The sequence below is a fragment of the Cupressus sempervirens genome, chromosome 1, assembly GCF_028749045.1.
Source record: "Cupressus sempervirens isolate cs-2001-9-10 chromosome 1, ASM2874904v1, whole genome shotgun sequence".
NCBI lineage: Eukaryota > Viridiplantae > Streptophyta > Pinopsida > Cupressales > Cupressaceae > Cupressus > Cupressus sempervirens.
The window spans coordinates 52,372,341-52,397,495 of NC_143118.1; the positions used below are offsets into that span (position 1 = coordinate 52,372,341).

The 25,155-nt window shown below is 37.5% G+C and overlaps 1 protein-coding gene across 4 annotated transcripts in view; it reads right to left on the bottom strand.

Moving 5' to 3' along the window:
* Positions 1 to 25,155, bottom strand: part of LOC149576126 (BTB/POZ domain-containing protein At1g67900-like) — a 106,948-nt gene that overhangs the window by 62,454 nt on the left and 19,339 nt on the right. For 2 of the 4 annotated variants that reach the window (XM_089816392.1, XM_089816388.1), the window contains exons 2-3: positions 2,047 to 2,116; positions 1,886 to 1,921 (exon numbers count right to left, since the gene is read on the bottom strand). In XM_089816392.1, the coding sequence (XP_089672518.1) occupies positions 1,886 to 1,921; positions 2,047 to 2,116 (106 nt within the window). The remainder of the gene's footprint in view (positions 1 to 1,885; positions 1,922 to 2,046; positions 2,117 to 25,155) is intronic. The other 2 variants (XM_089816400.1, XM_089816396.1) reach the window with 1 other exon arrangement.

A 25,155-nucleotide genomic window follows, 5' to 3' on the forward strand; every position in this document is an offset into this window, starting at 1 on the left:
GTAAAAACTATTTCACAAAAAGTTTGAAATTATTGTGTCCAAATATTAGAATTATTGATTGCTGAAGTTATTTTGTTTATCCATGAAGATTATTAATTAATGAAGTTGTTTGGTTTAATTATGAGGATTATGGATTAATGATGTTTTTTGTAGAATCAATAATCAAGGATGAATAATGTTGTATATTGATAACTGAAAAGAAGGATGATGATCTAAATGTCAAAATTTAAAAAGTTGTTAAGGAATAAACATATGCATAATTTCCTCTTAATGTCAACAGATGCAAGAGAAGATTGTCGTTGTGAAGGGATGGAGAGTATCATCATAGATAGAGTGTAGGCATGTGGAAGAAAGTCAGAATTGGCATCTGAGTCAAAAGCAATAGCTAAGTATCCAGGTCATTAGGTCACCGAGAGTTTGGTTTTGTTGGTCACTAATCACCTTTGGTCAAGGTATGGTTGGGCGTCATTTCCTTCTCCTTCATTTAGTTAAAAGAGTTAATAATTCTTTAATATGAGTGTCACAATAATTTGTCATTAAAGGAATTACCTCAAGAATCTCCTTTATCATTCTAATAGAACAACCTTATCATTCTCTCCATTTAATATAATAATAAGAAAATGTCATGAGTCGGCCTCCAATTATAGCTCTTTCATAAATAAAGAATGCATGAGTCAGCCTCCAAATACATTTATTTCAAAATAATAAATTCCATGAGAAGACCTTCAATTAAAGCCAATATAACAACAATCTCCCAACCTTTCTCATCAATGACAATATTTCCAACAGTCTTGCTTTGACATAATGACCATATTAAGCAATCTCCCTTCTTGAACAAAAAAACTATGACATTAATTACAACATTTCCAATATAATCTTCTTATCATCTATATGATTAAATCCTTCATTTTTCTGTTGCTTTTATACCCTAGCGGCAGCTCTCCACTACCTGTTGTTTTCAGAGATGGCTCTAGATCCCCTTCCGCCTCAATAACCACCCTTCTCTTTTGGTGTACTTTCCTATGGCTAGGGACTTTTAATTGGTCTTCCTTGTGGTGATGTTTTTGTGGTTCTCTCTTTTGTTTCTCGGTTGCTTGTTCTTTCCTTGGGCACCGTTTGGTGTCGCGACTTTTGGTTGTCTCTTTGTTGTACCTTTCAGTCTCTTATACCCTTTTGGTGGTCTCAGCTAGACGTTAATAATTTATTTTACCTCACTTATGGGGTTGACTCACTATCCATTAATTTTGGTAAATCTCTTAACTAGTTGCATGATCTCTAACCAACATTTTTGGCTCATAGATATAATCAATCTCTATTCCACATAGTTTATCCCTTTGAATTGTATTGTGACATACTTCCATGGCCTATTTTAAGATCCTCAGATCCCCAAAAATTAGCCAGACTAACTTCAACAACTAACTTGATAGAGGTTTATTAGCCTACAATACTCAATTAAAGTTACATTAGTTCAAACTTCAGGGTCTCAGACATCACCTAATGAAACCTTTGCACTTTGTTTCCCATCTTACTTATTCGAGATGTATTAGTGCATAAAATATGCATATGTTGTTTTGTGATACCCAATTTGTATAATTAAAAATCATTAGTGTTTTGTGATACCCAATTTGTATAATAAAAAATCATTAGTATCAATTACAACGTATCAGATGTTTCAACTTTCATATCAAGAAAAAGTGTTCTTAACCTTGCCCTTAATCTCTTGGAAACATTTTCAAAAACAAAAATATATAGTCTATCTCATCCAAACATTAATGTGATGACATAGAAAACAGGTTTCACATGCCTAAACCATAAGAGTATAAACCAGCAATCCTGTGAATTTATAATCATCCGGCAATGATTAAGATAAGGGAGCAGAACTTACCAGGCAATCTCTTTCCAACCATATCTGCAATGACTTCTACTATAACACAAACACAAAATTGACTAGAAGTACACATCAATTACAAGAGAGAGGAAGAGAGATTAAACTCTATGGATATGAAGGTATCTTACTTTAGATAATGATAAGGTAAATATACTTACTTTGTGTAACAAAAAGTGTGCATCCTTTACTTCAATAACTACATCATTTGATACTTCTGAAATGACTGACCTGTATCAAGGAAAATATAGAACTTATATGCTTACAAATGGCACACTATCATAAACATCAATCACATCTACAATGAAAAGGAAAGAAAACTTAAAGGTATGTAGCATACACAAACATGTCTAGAAGGGAACACAAATTTGCAAAGGGTGGCATTAGAATCTTTGCAACCAATATAACATTAATCCATTTGAATGGAAATGTTAATGCAATTCAACCTAAATATAATCAATCCATTTGAAACAGAGTGTATACGCTATCGAGAAATATAATTAATCCATTGGAATCAGCAAGTGCAAATGTGAATGAACTTACTCATCAGTATTAAGTTGTTGCCCCTCAAGATTAGCTTCATAGTTTGTCACAATTGTTAATCAACATAAAAGAATAAGGGACTTTCTTTCCTCATTTTCTATGCAAAAACATATCAGTTGTGAACTCATTTGCTATGAATAGAACAACCATGTAGTCATGAAGCATGTGCTCACAATATATTTAACCCCTAATGATTAACAACTACAAAATAGTCACAAAAAATATAATAAATGAACATGTGATTATGAAATCTTAATGAAGTTCATGATGGTAAGTAGGCTAATGTCTTGTCATTACATGATTTGTACTGAGAAAGCACTTAACAAATGCTATTCACTACCCGATATATGTATAGGAGGCTGCTTTAATTTACATGAAGGCTTTCTGTTTATTTGTGTATCTTGACAAGTAGATGCTAAGAAATGTCCAAGTAGAAGATTTAGGAAAGTCATCTAAAATGAGCTTCGTCTACCCATCTAAGGATTTTTATCATGTATTTGTCTAGTTAAAGCTCTAAAGGGTTAGATGTTGTTTATCATAATAGTAAGTGCATAATAGACAAAAAAAATCACATTTGATCCCATCTACTTGGAAATAAATTAGCAAGGAAATGATGAGGAAGGTGTCATGTCCCCATATTTATAAGATTTTATTATAAATTAAGTAATAGTTTAATAAATTATAATATAATTTATTATTATATATATTACAATTATAATAATAAATTAATAACATATAATGTATATATATCATATGATTATAATGCAATTAATATAACTATAAAAATATATAGATCAAATGTATTATAAATATAAATCAAACAAGTATAATAAATATATTATTTAAAAGAACCAAAGGTTGCAACCTAATCGGAATGGTTACAATCTCACATCAAATGGGTTATATAAGGAAGATTATAGGAAACAGAAAATATACACGAGAGAAATCACATAACAGATAGAAAATGCAGTTGGAAGGGAAATCATTCATTCATGCAGGAACATAGGTGCAATTCATGTGTGTGAATTATTTAATAGGCTGAATCATTTGTATTTGCAGCAAGGTATCAACTTCTAAATGTCAACTACAGTGAGTTCAAAGTTCATGATATTTCTTTAGATTTGGTGCTAAGGCTATATCGGGCATCAGATAAATAGACTATCACCAACTTGGCCATGAATATAATATATAATAAGAAAGTGATAGCATTAATCAATATATAATTTGCTTTCCTTACGTCAGTATCCAGAGACTCACTTCAGTGGCTATCATATTCACACGCCATCTGCAAACACCCTTTGTATACTGTCATGTTAATATCAGTGCAGCTGAATATTGAATTCAATTATGAGTTGATTCATTCTGTCAAAAAAATAAAAGTTCCATTATGGTGTGAGCTACTTCTATTTACGGGGGACTTCAATGTAAGTTTGAGGTAACACAGAGATAAATAGAAACACATCGATTACTTACAGTTTTTTTAAAAATGATTCAAAAGATGCAAACATGAGTTGAAGGGAGACTGAGTAGGAAGGAATTAAATCAGTAATACAACTATCACAGTCAAGGAATAGCGACTACAATACACAGGGGAAAACTACCAACAGATGCATCAAAATATATAAGACGAAATCAGCTATACCACCATAAGGGAATGAAAGTAGATCACTGGCTCCAACCCTATACAATCAGCGATAGAAGAAGGTACCATTAGGAGGCTATACATGGACTGGAAACTGAGGTGTTATAAGAGTCATCGGTCAAGTAGAGTAGGAAGATCCAACGCAGCCATGGAGCGGACATTTTGGATATTATTTAAGGAGGAGAGACAGCGGAATATATTCCAGTCCAAAATGGTAAGTATCAGAAGAGCAAGCAGGCTAAAGCTTTCAACATCCGTCTATCACTCGTTGGATTTTAGGCGGCAAGCTGGGAGACTCTGGTTGGAATCGTAGCATACTACTGTGCGTGCCGGAGAGGGATGTCAAATGCGATATAAAACATTGGTGACACGGGAGAGTTGAAACATTCACGCGGGTGAACTGGAACATTCACATGGGAGATATCTCAACCTGTTAACTGTTTGCCCGAATATCTGTTTGCTGGAGTATTCGCGGGAGTATAACCTGGAGTATTAAGTTTTAACTGTTCGCTGGAGTATATCCTGCACACTCACGCAAGTTAAAGCTGAAGCAAGAAACTCAAGCGTGACACAGTAGGAGAAATAAGAAGCTGGAGTATATCCTCTTAAGATATTAAGATAGTTGTATCGTACAAATACTTTAGCAACTCATAAATATCATTAAACTATAGCCAAGTCTCAGCATGAAGTATCGAAGAACTTGAAATCACTATAACATTTTAGATACAGAACACTTATCCTCGGGCAAATTTTCTGGTCTGAAACACCAAAAGTTTATTAAATCTCCAATATAAACACAAACTAAAACCACGTAGATCAAAATTACGGGATCATTATCTATTCTACATATTATGCATTCAATTCTAAATCATCATCTATTTATGATGCATGATGATCTATTCTAAATATTTTATTAGTTTCAAGCTTTCTATGATTTAATTTTTCATTTTTGTTTGGACTTTTGCTTGTTCATAACATCTTTGTAGATTCACAAAATGGCTGCAAGTGCTTCTACTACTGGAAACTTCCAATTCAAAATAGACCGATGCTCTCCACTATGGAAATATGTGGAAATAGTTCAACCAATGCCAAGTGGCGAAGGTTATCTATGAATTTGCAGCCATTGCAAAGAGGAAATTAGTAGCTCTTATAGTAGAGCGTAAGCACATTTGTGCTTTGTTCCTCAAAGAGGCATTATGAAGCCAAAGCTTGATAGAGTGGCACCTAAAAGCTTCCTTCCAAACCACATTGTGAACAAATACATTCAAAAACAAAAAAAAGTAGATGAAGCTGTTGGGAGGGAAAATTCTTCTCATCCATTGCAAAGTGGTAGGCCTTCAAAGAAAGGAAAAATAAAATCTTTGTCTTCAACTTCCACTACCAATGAACCACCCGTAGAGGACCATCCATTCTTGCATTCCCCTCAAGAACAAATTGTAAGTAAGAAACCGATGGGATCTTTGGAAACATCATTTCAAAATGAAGCTATAGACATTGTTGATCAAGCCATTGCTAGATGCGTATATGCAAATGCATTGCCATTTAATGTTGTTCGCTCACCGTATTGGCAATACATGGTGAGAGTTGTTAATGAGGCTCCAAAGAGGTTCAAGGACCTTGGTTACGAGAAGATATGCACCACTTTACTGGATGAGGAGGTGCTCTATGTAGAGGCTTCCATGCTGCCCATCAAGGATTCATGGACCAAAACAAGAGTGGCAATAGTATCAGATGGATGGAAACATACAAAGAACCATCCTTTGGTGAATGTTATTGCAGTGTCTACAAGAGGTGCTATGTTTCTGAAAGCTATGGATTGTGAAGAGAGGTAAAGGATGGTCTTTTCATTGCAAACACTCTAATCCAAGTTATTGAGCAAGTTGGCCCTCAGAATGTTGCTCAAGTAATAACCGACAATGCGAAGAATTGTAGGGTTGTCCGCTTATTGGTTGAGGAGCGGTATGAACACATTTTTGGACACCTTGCATTGTAGCCTATGCACTCACTCAACCTAATCCTACAAAAAATTGGCACTAAGGATGAGTGGATAAAACTAATGTATGAACAGGCACAAGAGATACAAATATTTGTCACGATCCACCATATGACTCAAGCCATATTCAGACATTTCTCGAAATTGGAGCTCTTAAAGGTAAGTTCAATTGTTTAAAATCTAAACATGTTTTACGAATCTAGTCACTTTAGTAAACTTTCTATGTTTTCAAATTTTTAATCTATTATTGTTTTGATTTTAAAATAGGTTGTTGAGACCCACTTTGCCTCCAACACTATTGTTTTGAGACATTTTGTCAAGGTTAAAGAGGAATTTGTCTAGAATGGTAACCAATGCTGATTAGAGCATATGAAGGCAATTTAATAGTGCCAAGGTATCTATCATAAGGGGATTGATACTAGATGAATTTTGATGGGATCGTGTTGAGTACCTTCTGAAGATCACTGAGCCTATATTGAGCAATCCAATACACTGATATGGATAGGCCTTGCTTGGGTGAGGTATATGATGGTATTGATTCCATGATTACAGACATTAGAAATATCATAAATGAGAAAGAGCAAGATCCTGATGAAATGTTCTTCAAGGAGCTACAAGTAATCATGGTAGAGAGATGGAACAAAATGACTACCCCTTTGCATCTACTTGCCTTTGCATTGAGCCCCAGGTTCTATAGCCAATCGGCCCTCAAGGGGAGTACCATTAGTGTTTCCCTGTACAAAGATCCTGAAGTTGCTCAAGGGTATAAGACAGTCCTTTGAAGACTCTTTCCTGAGCACCTACGACCTATAGTGAGGTCTGAATTTATGAGCTTTGCGAGCACCGATGATTGTGGTCTTGACGCTCTTTAAGACTAGAACAATGTTGATGCTCACAAATTGTGGTACTTTCATGGACAAATGTACCAACACTTGCAGCCCACTACCGTCTAAATTTTATCACAGGTAAGTTATTTAATCTTAAGATTCTAATTTCTAGTTTCTTGTTGGTAAATATTCAAAACTCTAATTTCTAGTTTCTTATTGGTAAATTTGCAAATCTTGATAGGTTGCTAGTTCATCACCATCTGAGAGAAATTGGAGCACATACTCCTTCTACCACTCAATAAAACGCAACCAACTAAACTCCAAGAAGGAAGATAACTTGTGTTTGTGCATTCAAACTTGAGCCTCACAACTCACAAAGAGAATACCTACAAAAGGGGGGAGGCAAAACAATGGGATGTCCAACCAAAGGCTGCAGAGTTAGAAGTCCACTTTGATGTACACGATTGAAGATGGTGATCCTGAGATACATAGTGATGATGGAGCTGATCCTGAGGCTACGACTGAGACTGCTAATACTAGTGGCACTAATTGTGCTCCTAATCAGCAACTACCTACTAATGATGAAGTTTTTGATGATTTTCGATGATACATTGATATTTGATCACATATGAGTCTATGACTGATTAATGATTACTGATTAGTAATGTTGACATTGCTGTTTTAAAGTTTTTGAACTGAAACATTCATATGGTTGTGTATTTTGACATTTTGTAATGCCATTCGAACAAAAATTAAAATCTTTAATATATGTAGTGGTGTATTTTGCTAAATTGCTTTAGATTAGCATAGTGGTGTATGAACTTATTTGCTGCAGCATATATTTACATATATATAAAATAATAAAATGAAATAAATATTCTTGTACGGACGAACGCAAAACGAACCCGAACCTAGCCCAAAAAGATTTTAGCGAATTTCAAACCCAAATGTCAAACCCACATCCGAACCAAAATCCGAACTGGCAACTTAGATAAATAGTAATATAATAAAATGAAAAGACACATTTTTGGATAATGTCTATAAAGCAATATTAAAAACCAAAAAGATGAAGATGAGGATATAGGAATATAAGTCTGCAAAAGTTTAGAGGAGAAACGTAAGATAAATTGACTAAGGTCCCGATAGGGGACATTACAATTGGTATTAAAGCACCAAACCTGCCATCCTGTTGGGTATTGCAATTTTTCATTGCAGAGAGGCTTACATTATGTTTGTCGTGGGAAGCATGAATATATTATAAGGTTTGATTATAAATTATATCGTGCGTGTATTTGCCAAGAAAATTCAAAGGATTGGATTTAATTAAGTGCTTGAGTTTCGAAATATATGAAGTAACATTATGTGGGGATCGTCGGATATAAAAGCAGTGCGTTGCTTTTTTTTTGGACTACTGAAATATTTTGAAACTTAAGCGAATGTTATTATTGTGCCCATGTTTTATATTAAGTGTGGAAGAAATTTTTAGAGTTTTCGTAATGGGTGAAGTTTTATTCATAAAAGTGAAATAGTTTGGAATATTATTATTAATTATTTATCAATCTTGCTAAGGTTTCAAGCTAGGCGATTTTTTCTTGTGGTCAACTTATGCCAGACTATAGTTGAAGATGATAAAAAATGGTCCTGCAAACTTAAAGGAAATATTTCGAGCTCATGAATGAAGTCAAATTATATATTCATTAGAACATTTGAATTCAACATCTCTCATTGATGGGAAACATTATAAAACCTTGGTCAAGACTTCAGTGTCAAGCTAAATATTTGTTAAGGGGAGCATCTTCCATTGGTTCTAATAGTTTTATCAACCGTGCATTATATTTCACCTTTGATAGTTGTCATGGAAGTTTGGAATTGCAGTGAACAGTAGTATTGAACTTCTTAGCGATAAATATAGGAACCAATGGATAAAAGGAAAATTGTGGTCGAGATCTACAGGCCTTACAAATAAATGGATACCTTGCAGATTGAAGGAAACAACAGGAAGTGACTCATAATGACATATTCTAGGTGGAATGATTAGTAACACAGAGAAAGATTGGAAACCTCCAAATAAATTCTTAGATCAAGCAAACATGGGAGTCCTTGTAGGTCGAGCTTATAACTGATATCGGGTATTGTCATACTCTATCAGTAATTGATTCTGAGAGAACATTTCTATTACATTAACGGGATCCTTTGTATTTGGGCAAGTGACAAACGTTTCATAGTTAAGATGTATGTAGGATTCCTAAATGGCATGGCTAGAGTCATATATGATTAATTCTACGCTTTGTAGATGAAAGATGGAAGGAAGTCCTTAATTATTTTAACAAGGGAAGAAATCACAATTGGATATAGGTGGATTAAATTGACAGAACTGAATTCATCACAACAATCTTTATTGGTGAGAGAAGGGTAATTGCAGTGCTATGTGCATAAGCATCTTCATTCTTCCCCTACAGAAAAAGTCCTATTATATGAAGGTTGTGATGTAGAAACTTCATATTGGACAATGTGAATTGAAGGAAAGCATTACTAATTGCTATGCATGTTCTTTTCTTTTATTCTTGGGTCAATTTATCTACAAATTTGAACAATATTTGCAATATGACTGTTGGGGTGTATTGACAAATTATTAGACTTTAATAACAATAATATGATTATGGCTAGTATGAATTGATAATCTTATTTGATATTCGTAGCACTCAAAGAACCTTTAGAAAACCAGTAAGAAGGGGTCACCAACTTGTTTTACTTCAAAGTGACAAACAAACAAGCGTAAGACAATAATCAGACATAGCACCATGAATAATGGCAGTAATATAAAAATCTAGTCAGGCACCACTAATTGATTAATTAAGTCAATCAAAACTTTTGTTAAGGTTGTTCCTTTTAAGTGAATCGAAGGTGACACGCAAAAATTGACATCCTAGTCTATCAGACAAGAATATCATACAACTGCTCCACCAGTATCTAGCAACAAACCAAAATCATAGGAATACCAAAGGTGCTGACACCAATAAGTTTAAGTAAAAGTGGGATGTACAATATTGTTTTGACAATGCATAATGACAAAGTGTTCTATTATTTAACCATACATGTTTAAGACTAGATATTATTTCTAAGTCTGAAAAGAAAAGAAGAGATGCGTTCAGGAAGAGGCATATGTAAATCCAACCAATAGGTAATTCCCAAGATAGGGTAGAGATAAGCATCCCCGAGCACCTTGCGAACACATCCAAGAAAGGCCTGAGGGCTTGGATCCAAAAAACCTTGAGGCAAGCCATTGAGTTTGGTATCTAAGCAATCTATTGCATCTCGGCACTCTCATAGACTAGAATAATAACCACTCTAATGTAAGGACAAGTCTTGCTCCTTAACCTTAAGCTTCTCCTAGGGTCTCCTCTAGGCCACTTCTCTAGCCTATTAGGGTTCTTGCACTACCCTAACTTAGAAGGATTACACTCCCAATCCACCCTTCCTTCAACTTGTCCACACCAATATAGAACTCATCTCCATCCAATCAACACTCCTTAGATGCCTTACTGGCTCATCCACACCAAATGTCCACACATGAACACAATCTACCCAAAATGGAGAGCGAGAGTTGTTCCTAGGGCATTGGGGCCATTCCAAACCTCATCCACCAAGGATCCATAGCAATCTCTATCGATTTCAAGAAATTGCTCCAAATTAGGCCTAATAGGGCTACAAGGAATTAGGCCTCCAAACTCGCCTTTTGGCTCCCAACTTGGAAAAAGGCTTAATAAGGTGGCAAAGAAACTTCATATCTTGATGCCCTTTTGGAAGACCTTTGAGATTCATTTGGTCTCACTTCCCCAATCTTTCCGTACAATGGGTTGCTATTTTTAAGCCTAAAATCAAGGGTTTCCCAATATGCTAACAGAGTTCATAAGGGTTTGTTCAAATCCCTATCAAATTATGTCACCAGGACTTCACCTTGGGCAAAAGACCTCTCCATTTTCATATCCTTCTCTCCATCCACTTGGACTGAAGCATTCATTGCACTCAATCCCATTAAATGTTGTTTCAATCTCTGTGATCCTTAACCATGCTCACTTGGCTTGCTTAAGGCATCACTACAAAAAGGCCAAACTTTCTTTCCAGGGCCAAAACACTTGCATGCCTATAGTACAAGGAGTCTTCTCACACATTTCAAGAGCCATACAAATGCCACGGTAGAAAGGTGAGTTAAGATTCCATCTTCCAAAACTACCTAATTCAGACCAGTGACTGTGCAAAAGCCAAAATATTTACAAAATGCAAAGGAATGGGAACAAAAGACACATCTAACCACGAATAGAACTTAGTAATCACATCTATTTACTCATTCATAGGTCACAATATAGAGTTCAATCCATTAACTAATCAAATGAAGCAAAAAGGCTCTAACTGTGGCAAAATTGCTCAGTAGAACTCTTGTTTATTAACTAAAATTGCATCAAAATGTCATCCAACCCCTATTACAAGTCAAGGGAGACCTTATATAGGTCTAATACACATGCTCCAACCGCTTTGAGATGGTTATTCAACCTTATGCTCGAAATTGCACTTTTTGCAATAAAGTTGTCATGACAACTTTTGCAATTTTGCAAAGTTGTCATGCAACTTGAAAACTTTTTGTCTAATAGGACCAGGCTTGGTCAAAGCCTTCTGAAACTCAACTAAATGCTTGAACATGTCACTTAGGACATGAAACTACCATTCCACCTTTTCCTTATCCAATTTAGCCCTCCAAATGCACAAATACCACTTTTAACAAGAAAGACAACAATTGCATCACACTTAGGAGCATTGGACAACTAAGTGATATTGCATGTTCCTAAGGACCTAATTAGACCTCCTAATGGCAAAGACACACTCTAGGACTCACTAGCCCCTTTATTACACTAGTGGCTTGGCTAAGGCCACTACAAGCAAAAACTCAATTAGAAACCCTGGGTTATCAATTAGCCTTACCTAGGTGCTCCTGCACCATGCTCCCCACAAGAGTAAGTCATGTCACTCCTGTAGACAAGATGTTCTCAGCAATTCCCAACTTTTTGAAATCTGCGGCTGCAACCCATGTTTCCTCTAACTCTAGTTTAGCTTTCCACTTGATGAGGTGTTTCATGTACACTTTGTGTCTAGTAGTCTTCTTGGCTCTTGAATCTAGGACTTTCTCTGGCTCTAGTTCCAACTTAGGAGGTAAGACATTAGATGCTACATCCTTGCCAACCTCTTGTTTCTTCATATCCACTTCAGTTAGAGGTCCCTTAAATTTGATTAGGTCTGCCACATTAAAGACAGGTGAGATGTTCAAGTCACTAGGTAGATCCACCTTATAGGCATTAGCTCCATATTTAGCCAAAATCTTACAAGGTTCCACTCTCTTCGTTTGTAGTTTGGTAGGTACTCCTTTCTACAACCTAGACTTGTTCAAGTGTACCATGACATAGTCACCTACTACAAACTGAACATCCTTCCTCTTCTTATCCACTTTAGCCTTCAACCTTTGTGTAGTTTCTTGTATAGTCTTCTTCACCTGTTCTTGAATCTCCTTCATGGTTTAAGTGAAGTCTTCTGCCTAACCACTCCTATATTCCATAGCTCCAAGGTCTCTAAGTTCACACACACCCCTTGGATGCATTCCATAAACAATTTCAAATGGGCTTCTACCTGTTGTTCTGTTCACACTGTCATTATATGCATACTCTACTTGAGGAATAATCACATCCCATGTCTGACCATAGTCTTTAGTTAGGCACCTTAACAAGTTACCTAATACCCTATTAACCACCTCAGTTTGGCCATTAGTCTAAGGATGGTTAGCTAATCCAAAAGATAAGTTAGTTCTCAACCTATTCCACAAGGTTTTCCAAAAATGGCTCATAAATTTGACATCCCTCTCTGACACAATTCTTAGGGGTAGTCCATTGATCCTCACCACCTCTTTAAAGAATAGATGTGCAATATGGCTAGCATCATGAGTAGTTTTGCAAGGTATAACATGACCCATTTTACTCAATCTATCCACTACAACATAGATGTTGTCCTATCCTTGTTTTGTCTTAGGTAACCCTATAATTAAGTCCATGCTAACACACTCCCATGGCCTATTAGGGACTAGTAAAGGTTAGTACAAACCTGCATTATTAGCTCCTCCTTTTGCCGTCATGCACACTACACACTGTTCCACATATCTTGTCACATCTCTTGACAATTTTGGCCAATAGTATAACTTGTGAACTAGTTCTAGGGTCTTGTTGATGCCAAAGTGGCCACTTAGGCTTCCGTTATGTTTTTCTTGTATAAGGTTCTCCCTCATGGAACCCTTAGGAACACATAACAGGTATCCCTTGAACAATAGGCCACTTTGCAAAGTATAATCAGCAAAAGAACTATGAAAGTTATTCTGAAATTCAAAGCATACCTTGTAGACTTCAGCAAAGTCTTCATCATCCTTGTAGAGGTCCTGGAAATTCTCTATGCCAATGCTATATAGTTGAACTTCTTGAATGGTAAGCATCCTCCTACTTATTGCATCTGCAACCTTGTTCAATTGCCCCTTCTTGTGCTTGATGGTGAATGTGAATGCTTGGAGATATTCCATCCACTTCAAATGTCTATTGCTTAACTTTTCTTGGGTATTGATGTAACTAAGGGCTTGGTTGTCAGTAAATACCACAAACTCCTTGGGTACAAGGTAATGCCTCCACTTCCTAAGAGACTAAACCAAGGCATACAATTCCAAGTCATAAGAAGAATACTTCTTCTTGGCTTCATTTAGCTTCTCACTGAAGAAGGCTATTGGCCTACCTTCTTGACTTAACACACCCCCTACTGCCATCCCACTTGCATCACACTCTAGGGTAAACAGTTTGTCAAAACTAGGCAGTTTAAGGATAGGTTGTGTGGTTACTTGTTCTTTCAACTTTTCAAATGCATTTCCTACTTCAGAAGTCCACCTAAACTTGGTCTTCATCCCACCCTTAATGGTGTCTAGTAATGGTGCACAAATACCATTGAAGTTCCTAATGAATTTTCTATACAATTGAGCTAACCCATGGAAACTTCTTATCTCTGTTGCTGTGGTAGGTGGTGGCCAGTTTAGGATAGTTGACACTTTGTCTTGGTCCATGTTCAAAGACCCTTTGGATACTACAAACCCTAGGTATACAAGCTCTTACTTCATGAATTCACATTTCTCCAAATTGATTGCCAACTTCTCCTCATGCAACTTCCTTAGCACCATCTCCACATGCTCAAGATGTTCTTCTCTTGTCGTACTAAAGATGAGCATATCATCAAGATATACCACCACAAACCTCCCTGTATAATCTTTAAACACTTCATTCACGAGTCTCATGAATGGGCTAGGAGCATTTGAGAGTCCTAATGGCATCACAAGCCACTCATACACTCCATTTGTGGTCTTAAAAGTTGTCTTCCACTCATCAACTTCGTTTATCCTTGTATGATGGTAACCACTTTTGAGGTCCAACTTTGTGAAGTATTGAGCTCCTCCAAGACAATCCATCAAGTCTTCAATTCTAGGTATGGGAAACCTATACCTTATAGTGATCCTGTTTATGGCCCTTGAATCTGTACAAAGCCTCTATTTTCCTCCTTTCTTAGATGCCAAAACTACTGGCACTGCACAAGGACTAATGCTCTTCTTTATCAGACCTTGATCTACAAGTTCTTGCACTTGCCTAGCTACCTCTCTGTTTAGCTCTGAGGTAAGCTTATAAGCTTCTTTATTTAGCAATGAAGCACTAGGTACAAAGTCAATCTGATGACTTATCACTCTCCTAGGAGGTAAAGTTGCAAGTGTCCCATCACTGACAATGTCCTTATACTTCACAAGCATCTCTTGGATTTCAATGGGTAAGGGTTCTTGCTTAAATTTCTCTTCTTCCTTAGGTTTAAGAAGAATAGCAATATCCTTCACTGTCTTCATGCTTAAGGGCCTTGATGAACTCCTTCCCGCTACTCAACAATACACCAAGAATCTCGGACTGTGTTTCATCCTCCTCCAATAAGGACTGAATTTTGAAAGTTCTTCCATCCTTCTTGAAAGAAATGGAATTTTCCTTCCCATCACATACAACACCTCTGTCATATTACCAAGGTCTTCCCAATAGAAGATGGCATGCATCCTTCGGCAATATGTCACAAAGCAATCTATCTTTATAGCCTACAATTAAAAATTCAACCCAAGTTTGCTCATTAACCAACACCCTTTGCCCTTTGTTCAACCATGTCACCTTGTAAGGGTTAACATGAGGTACCTTTACCAATTTGAGCTTATAAACTGCTTCCTCTGGTATGATGTTATCTATGGAACCTGAATCCACAATAACTTTACATACCTTGCCCAAAATCTTGCACCTAATTCTAAACAAGGCCCTTCTATGCTTAGGTCCATCCTTGGTTAGTTGTCTAATCAACACCCTCTTGAACATCAAGTTCTCTCCTCTCTCTGACTCAATGTAATCTACTTCAGATACCTTAGAAATCATGGTATTCTCATGAGCATAGGTAACTCACTTATCATTGTTTGAAGTAGGTTTGTCAGGACATCTATAGGCAAGGTGACCCAATTGTCCACAAGCGTAACACTTCATACTTGCAAAGTATGAATTACTTCTACCTACACCTCTTCCTCTACTTGAGCCTCCTTGAGTGCCTCTCCCTCCAGTATAACCTCGTCTTGAAGTAGTTTCATTACCCTGCTCAACAAGTTTAGATTCACCTTGGCTTTTTTGATCATTACCTCTGCCTCTACCTCGGAAGTTTGAGTCTCCTTTCTTCCTATTCTTTTCTTCCACCTTAAGAGCCAACTGATGACACTTCTAAAAAGTGGTAGGGGTCCATAAGCTCAATTCTTACTAGATTTTCCACTTTAGTCCACCAAAATACCTTGCCACTTTAACAGACTTCTCTTCTTGAATCTTGGACCTTAGGCATAATTTTTTAAATTCCTCTGTATAAGAAGCCACATCCAAGTCTTTCTGCTTTAGACCTTGCCTCTTTCTATGCAATTGCACTTCATAGTCTTCTGGCAAATAATTCTCCTTCACTTTAGTCACCATGGCATTCCAGTTAGCTATACACTTTTTACCCATACTAATCCCTTCATCCTACATGTATTTCCACAATGTCAATGTTGAACCCCTAAGTCTTGATTTGGCAACCTTTACTTTTTGTGCCTCTGTAACACCTCCACACTCAAAATGATTCTCCATTCCCTCAATCCATTCCATCAGTGCATCAATGTCCATCTTTCCACTAAACAATGGAATTCCTTCTAGGGCTTTTCCTCCCAATGCTTTGATGGCTTTCAAGAAAGGTTCTTCATTCAATGGAGAGTTTGGTTTAGGTATGATGTCCTCCTCATCAATCTTTGCCTTCCCTTTATCACTACTTTCACCTTCTTTGTCTTTATTCTTGGCTGCTTCACCAACTTCTTCTACCTTAGTCTTCATTTCTTCTAGGGCTTCTTCAAGGATTTTGTTTTTCTCCTTTTTCTCACCCATCTCTTTGGCTAACTTTGCATTAGTCGCCACTATTGTTTCACCTACTAACTCTTCTGCAGTCTGAAACATCTATCCACAATCCCAAATCTTTTGGGCTCTAATACCACTCTGATGTAAGGACAAGTCTTGCTCCTTAACCCTAGCTTCTCCTAGGATCTCCTCTAGGCCACTTCTCTAGCCTATTAGGGTTCTTGCACTACCCTAGCTTACAAGGATTACACTCCCAATCCACCCTTCCTTCAACTTTTCCACACCAATATAGAACTCAACTCCATCCAATCAACACTCCTTAGATGCCTTATTGGCTCATTCACACCAAATGTCCACACATGAACACAATCTACCCAAAATTGAGAGGAAGAGTTGTTCCTAGGGCATTGGGGCCATTCCAACCGTCATCCACCAAGGATCCATAGAAATCTCTATCAATTTCAAGAAATTGCTCCAAATTAGGCAAGAAATTGCTCCAAATTAGGCCTAATAGGGCTACAAGGAATTAGGCCTCCAAACTCACCTTTTGGCTCCCAACTTGGAAAAAGGCTTAATGAGGAGGCAAACAAACTTCATATCTTGATATCCTTTTGGAAGACCTTTGAGATTCATCTGGTCTCACTTCCCCAACCCGTTTGTACAGTGTGTTGCTATTTTTAAGCCTAAAATCAAAGGTTTCCAAATATGCCGATAGAGTTCACACAGGTTTGTTCAAATCCCTATCAAATCATGTCATCAGGACTTCACATTGGGCACAGGACCTCTCCACTCTCATATCCTTCTCTCCATCCACTTGGACTGAAGCACTCATTGCACTCAATCCCATTAAATGTTGTTTCAATCTTTGTGATCCCAAACCATGCTCACTTGGCTTGCCTAAGGCATCACTACAAAAAGGCCAAACTTGCTTTCCAAGGCCCAAGCACTTACATGCCTATAGTACAAGAAGTCTTCTCGTATTCCAAGAGACCACACAAATGCCACAGTGGAAAGGTGAGTTAAGACTCCATCTTCCAAAACTGCTTGATTCAGACCAGCGACTGCAAAAACCAAAATATTTACAAAATGCAAAGGAATGGGTACAAAAGGCCTATCTAACAATGCATCGAACTTAGTAATCACATCTATTTACTCATTCATAGGTCATAGTATAGAGTTCAATCCATTAACTAATCAAATGAAGAAAAAAGGCTCTGACTGTGGCAAAATTGCTCAGCAAAACGTTTGTTCATTAACTAAAATTGCATCAAAATGTCATCCAACCCCTATCACAAGTCGAGGGAGGCCTTATATAAGTCTAATACACATGCTCCAACCGCTTTGAGGTGGTTATTCAACCCTATGCTCGAAATTGCACTTTTTGCAATAAAAGTTGTCATGCAACTTGACAACATTTTGTCTAATTGAACATGTCACTTAGGACATGAAACTACCATTCCACCTTTTCCTTGTCCAATCTAGCCCTCCAAATGCACAAATGCCACTTTTAACAAGAATGACAACAACTGCATCACACATAGCAACATTGGACAACTAAGTAATATTGCATGTTCCTAAGGACCTAATTTAGACCTCCTAATGGCAAAGACACTCTCTAGGACTCACTAGCCCCTTTACTACACTAGTGGCTTGGTAAGGCCACTACAAGCCAAAACTCAACTAGGAACCCTAGGTTACCAATTAGCCTTACCTACGTGCTCCTGCACCATGATATAGCGTGACCTTTCCAATTCACATATAGTTTGTGACTAACTAAACTATGAGGTAGCCCCAAGAGAGAGAATAAAGGTGTATTCAAGTAGAGGCTAGTGTAAATCCAGCCAATCGATTATTCCAAGAAAGGATAGGATCAGCATCCTCGAGCACCTTGCAGACACATCCATGAAAGGCTTGAGGGCTTGGATCTATAAATCCTCGAAGGAAACCATTGAGGATGGTGTCTAAGCAATCTATTTACATCCTAAGTGTTCTTCTCGACTAAGAATAATAATAAGAGGAAAACAAAACAAGCATCCTACTAAGTAGGCCACCTCATTGGATGCTTAACACCTGCCACCAAGGCCAAGAGGGACAAAGTGCCGTTCCTAGGCTTAGTATGGTATTGGCTTGGAGTAATTTATCATGACCTGCATTTTCTTTGAAACTTATATATACATGTGTGTACTAATGGTCACTTGTGGTTGCCGGATTCTATTGAAGAAGTAAATTTTGTAAATTCTTTTCTTAACCCTAGCTCATTGCAAAATTGTAAGGCATTAATTAAGAATGCATGTATTATATGTTTGCATCATGTCTACTTTGTGTCTTCATGCATACTCCATCAACCCCTTAGGCTTTCTTGAGTCCAATTATATGCTTTCTATGTTGACTCTACAAGCAAAGTTATGTATGAATGTTTTTTTCTTGAGGACAAGCAAAATTTGAGAGGGGAGGACTATGATATCCTCGCCAAAATAAAACTTATATGATTAAATCATAAATACAAAATTAAAAGAATAATATTATATAAATAAGGATATAATTATAATATTATAATCATATTATAATATTATAATCATATTATAATATCAGACAGTATTTTGCAATAATAATATTAGAGAATAAAAATGAAACAAATGATAATTGATATTATAATAAAATATATTTTCAAATTGAAGTGTATATAATAATATTATTGATATTAATAAATACTAACATAATAATATTAATATTATTATTATGTTATTATTTATTAATATTAATATAATTAAATGAAAAGAAACCTTTTTTGACAACAAAGTATATAAAGAAATATTAAAACACAAAAAGATGGAGAGGAGATAGAAAAATTAGTCTGCAAAAGTTTAAAGGAGAAATGTAAGATAAATTTACTAAGGTCCTGGAAAGGGGCATTACAGTTAAAGAGTCGTTGCTCTAAGACAAGGATTTGATAATCCTATAGGTTTGGAGCCATTGAAGTTGTAATTGCCTTACATTTGTGAGGTTGGATTAGGACCATAGATCCTAACAACATTCCTCACCATGATTTTTCTCCTGTACTAAGTTTCTACATCACATTCTTGTGCCTTATTTCTTGTGCATTGTTATATGGTTTCTTGATGTTGCTCTCATATTCTATTTTGAACAAGTCAACTTGAAGAAACTACTTAAAGTTTGAATTATCTTGAAAAATTGGACTAAATTTATTCACTACTAATTCACCCCCACTCCCCTCTCTCTCCCCTGCCCCTCTTAGTAGTGAATTTGTGTTCTTCAATTGGTATCAAAGTCGTTGCCTGTCAAAAGACCTAACCAATCTAAGCAGATTTTGTAATTAGAACATGTGCGTTTTGGAGTGTTAAAATGGAAAGCTACATTGCTTCAATTGATTATGATGCTTGGATGTATGTTCAAAATGGCTACACTTTACCCAAAGCTCCTTGAACCAATCTTGTAGATAAGGACTATAATAATGTTAAAGCTAGGACTGCATTATTATGTGGATTAGCTAATATAATTTACCAAACTCGTGCATTGTAAACCTGCTAAGGAAATCTAGGATAGTTAAAGGGAGTTTATGAAGGGGATGATAAGGTTAAACAAGCCAAATTACAAACTTATAAGGCCAACTATGAAGAACTAAAAATTATAGAAGAAGAAAGCATTGGAGATTATAATTTGAGAGTTGATGAGGTTGTTGTAATGTTCCTGTCATACAATAAATAATTAACCAAACCTTTTTTAATGGACAGATCGATTTAGTATATCTCCAATCCATTTTTTATTTAATTGTTTCCGTAGGTAGGTGTGGTCGTCGGCTATCTTTGTACATCCTCGGAAAAGTTTCCCCGACTGGTATTTAAGCACGGCATGTAGGTAGTAGTTGGTATGCGATTTGGATTATTTCTTTGCACTGTGAATTCCTGTTGGAGTTCTGGATTGTTCGCCATTTCGGAAGTGAAAGATCTTCCCTATTTGGCTCTTGCGATTTCGGTGGGATTCAAACCTCACCCTATTTTGTTAGTGTATTTCCTGACTCAGATTTGGCAAATCGGAATATCATTATTGTTTGCAAGCTATATAATTTCTGATATATATTGTGTCCAGGCTACTTTAACAACTAACATTGTTTGTGTTTGGGCAAGAGCGCATTTGTCTACTTTTGGCTTCAAAACTATCACTGTACACCCTCTCCTTAGCCACCGTACAACCTCTAGCCTTCTTTGTAGCCCCTCCATAGTCACTGTATTGCCTGCTGCACTAACCGTACAACCTCCTAAGGCCACACCGTATGGCCTTCTGCACTAACTGTGCGGCCTCCCAAGGGAATACCATACGGCCTTCCTGCAAGCACTGTACTGTTGCTCTCCCACCACCATATGTTCAACTTTTCGCCACTCAGCTAGTTCATACCTTTCTTGTGCCTACCATACAACCTACTCCAACCACCCTGTATGGCTACTAGGACTAGTATACACATTATTTTGCTTTCTAGCATTCATCGGACTCACACACGGGCAACCCAATTAGTGGATCAAACTTCGGAACATTACAGTGGTATCAGAGCTAACCATCTTGCCAGCCTATGGATAGTGAATGAGAATTTAGAGCCGGAAGAGAAGAAGATCCCATTCAGTTGATAGAATAGCAGAACAAGAACCCACTGCTACCGAACTCTTGGCACTACTGAGAGATCTTTTGAGGAATCAGGCACAACTCAGTGACACACAATGACTTATGGAAGAAACTCTCAAGAAATTGGCAAACAATAAAATATCCAGTGAACAAAATGGTCACAATGCGGACTCGGCGTCGAGTAAGGCAAACCCTCATCCAGCACACTCTTGACCTTCCATGTTGTCTTTCCCTCCATGAACAGAGATACCACATGGAGGAAAGCACACAACCTTTGAGGAAGTTCAAGGACAGTTGAGAGAAGACTAGAAGAATGCAAATTTGGAAGATATATCCTACGAAGATTACGCAGAACTAAGAATGAGATATTCCGAAGGCGAAAATCGAGGTTATTTTAACGATGATCTCAAAAGAAAGTTGAGTAAGGTAAATCTGTCACTATTTGACGGATCCGGATCCATATTTGCTCAAGCATGGGTAATGAAGCTCGATACTTCCAACTTAATCCAATGCCAGAAGAAGAAGCAACCAAATTTGCAGTTGTACACTTGGAGGGAGTGGTGCATGAATGGTGGCATCACGGCACCATCACACTAGGGCAAGACCAAATAAACAATTATGCAGAATTCACTAAAAGATTGATAGATCGATTTGATGGTGAAGATCCAAAACTTAATTTCAAAGAATTTGCACAACTGAGGCAAATTGGATCGGTCAACCAGTACATCACGAAATTTCAAAAACTTTGTTTTGGTCACGAACATTTCTGAAAGGAGACGGATAGTGCTTTTCATGAACGGACTTATGGAACCACTGAGGGGTTGGGTAAAAGGTTTCAATCCTGCCACCCTTTTGGAGGCAATAAAGAAGGCTCGGAGCATGGCATCATCATCGACATCATTCTCTTGAGGTTGCTCACACTCCAAACCACCTGTATTTCCCAAAAACGCAGATAATAAACCTCTACCGAAGAAGTCGTTATTGGATGAAGCTACCAGACAGGAGCTCCGAAGGAAGAAATTATGTTTCAACTACAAGGGACCATGGGAACCTGGGCACAGATGCCTCGATAAAGGAAAAATACACTACATTGAAGTCATATCCAATGATGAGAACGATCAAGAAGATCTACCTACCGGAGACAATCATTCCCATTAGGACACCAAAATGTTTAGTCTAAACTGTATAGAGAGAATTGCAGCTTTGGTATGGCGTAGAGGAACCATCGCTTTAGCCAGGAGCCCTAGATGTACGATGTTTCATGTACAAGGAACCCTTCAAGGGGGTCATGGTGATGCTCGATAGCAAAGCCACTCTAAACTTCATAAACTCATCTTTGGTGAAACAAAGAGGCCTACCTACTAAGACACATGCAGGATTCTAGGTCAAGGTCATTGGAGGGACCCTTCTGCCCTACACACACCTCGTTCCCCAACTAAGTATCAACATGGCTAACCACACTATGACAAAGGGTTTCTTTAAGTGGACCTAGATGATATGGAAATTATTCTAGGCATACAGTGGATGAAGGCACTCGATGAATACACTTAGAGCTTCAAACGGATTGACTTCACTTTTGCTGTCAATGGGAAGAAGGTTGTTCTCCATGGAATGGCCAATGAGGGACCGAAGGAAGTTTCAACACAATGGATGAAGGCAATTTTTCGGCATGATGACATTGCGTGGGTTACACATTGTTTCGTTTCATCGGAACCTAAAAAAGGACAACAAACACCCCACTGAGATGATCTTCAAAATATTTAGTACCTATGATAAATTTTCTATAGACATTCCTCTCGGCATACCCACCCCATCGCGGGTTTGAACATACCATCGAGTTGGAAGGCGGCGCCAAACCAATTATCACCACGCCATACCGTCATCCCAAGAAATTCAAAGATGAGATCGAGAAGATGATTCAGGAGTTGCTCAAGAATGGATGGATTCACCCTAGCTCTAGTCATTTGGCATCATCATGGTTTTGGCAAAAAGAAGGATGAGACGATGCAAATGTGCGTAGACTACCATGTTCTAAATAAGAAGACAATAAAAAACAGATACCCTATTCCCAGGGTTGATGAATTGTTGGATGAGATGCATGGTGCAATTTATTTTTCTAAAATAGATCTTCATTCCGTATACCACCAGATTTGCATGTGGGAAGAAGACGTGGAGAAGACACCCTTCCGCAATCAGTACGAGCATTATGAGTTCTTGGTCGTGCTATTTGGGTTAACGAATACACCAGCTACTTTTCAATCTTGTGTAAATAGCATCTTCAGCAAACAACTGCGTAAGTACTTGCTAGTATTCTTTGATGATATCCTTGTTTATAGCAAGACGTGGGAAGAACACCTGAAGCATCTAAATGAAGTCCTAAGGATCATGAAGGCTTGGTCCTTGTTCGCCAAGCAATCCAAGTGTGAATTTGGGATGACAAAAATATTGCACCTGGGGCACATCATCAATAAATATGGAGTACAAGTTCATCTGGAGAAGATTCAGGCTATCCTTGATTGGCCCCCCACAAAATCGCTCTCTAAGTTATGAGGGTTTTTTGGATTGTGCAATTATTATTGAAGGTTTGTAAAAGGATTCTCTCAACTTAATGCACCATTAACAAATCTAACAAAAAAGGGATCCTTCCACTGGAATGAAAAGGTACAACACACTTTTGATAAGTTGAAGGAAGCAATGAAAACTTGCCCAATAATCGCCTTACTTGACTTCACTCAACCATTCATTCTGGAGTGTGATGCATCCGAAGAAGGCATTGGCGCGATACTAATGCAAGATAGACACCCCATAGCCTATTGAGATTCAGAAACTTACATAAGCAGAGCGTCTATATTCCATTTATGATAAAGAGATGTTGGTCATCGTACATGCATTGACCAAATTCTGACAGAGTCTAGTGGGTGCCAAGTTTGTCATCCGTACTGATCATAATAGTTTTAGATATTTTCTAGAGCAACAGGACTTGAACGAGAGGCAACAAAAATGGGTAAGCAAGATTCAGGCTTTTGATTTCGACATTGAATATGTAAAGGGAAAGAAAAATGTGGTTGCAAACGTCTTGTCCAGGAAACCCACCATCTGCCTACTGACTCAGATTTCAGCTGACTGGAAAGCACATTTATTGGTGGAATATTCCAAAAACACATTTGCCTGTGAGCTAATGGATGGCAACACTCATGATGATCAGTACAAAGTGGTGGATGACATCATTTGACATCATTTACTATAAGAATCGGATATTACTTAGTGCCTGAATCCAAACTGAAACAGAAAATCTTGAAGAAGATACATGTCTCACCCTTGGCAGGACACCCATATTTCCTCAAAACTTACAGACAAATGAGGTAGAAGTTTTCATGGAAAGGCCTTAAAGGAGACATATTGCAGTATGTGAGGGAGTTTGCAGTCTGCCAGCAAAACAAATCCGAACACACTCTACCCATCCGGTTACTGCAACCTTTGCCTATACCGGAATGGAAGTGGGAAAGTATCTCGATGGACTTCATTACTGGACTTCCCAAGGTGAATGAAAAGGATTGTATCTTCGTGGTAGTTGACAATTGACGAAGTATGCACACTTCTTCGCCATCTTTTCAGATTTCCAAGCCACACAGGTAGCCGAATTATTTTTCAAATAAGTCTTTCATCTACATGAGTTACCACAAAATATTGTTAGTGACCGAGATGGTCGATTTATCAGTATTTTTTGGATAGAATTGTTTTGGTTGGCAAAAAAAGAGTTGTCACCAAGTACTAGCTACCACCCTCAGACAAGCGAAGATTGTGAACAAGTAGCTAGAAGGCTACCTTCAAAACTATGTTTCGACACAACAAGAAGCATGGGTCAAATGGATGCATCTAAGGGAATACTGTTACAACACCACTTACCACATGTTCGTCGGGATGACACCCTTCAAAGCACTATACAAGTATGAACCCCTTTCATTTGTCGACATGGTGTTGGGTGATAGTCACACATTAAGGGCCAGGAACTGGCTTCAAGAAGGGCAAGACATCTTGAGATGCTTGAAAGAGAACTTACAAAGGGCGCAAAATCAACAAAATATGTACGCCAACAGACACCGAATCGAGAGAAGTTTCAA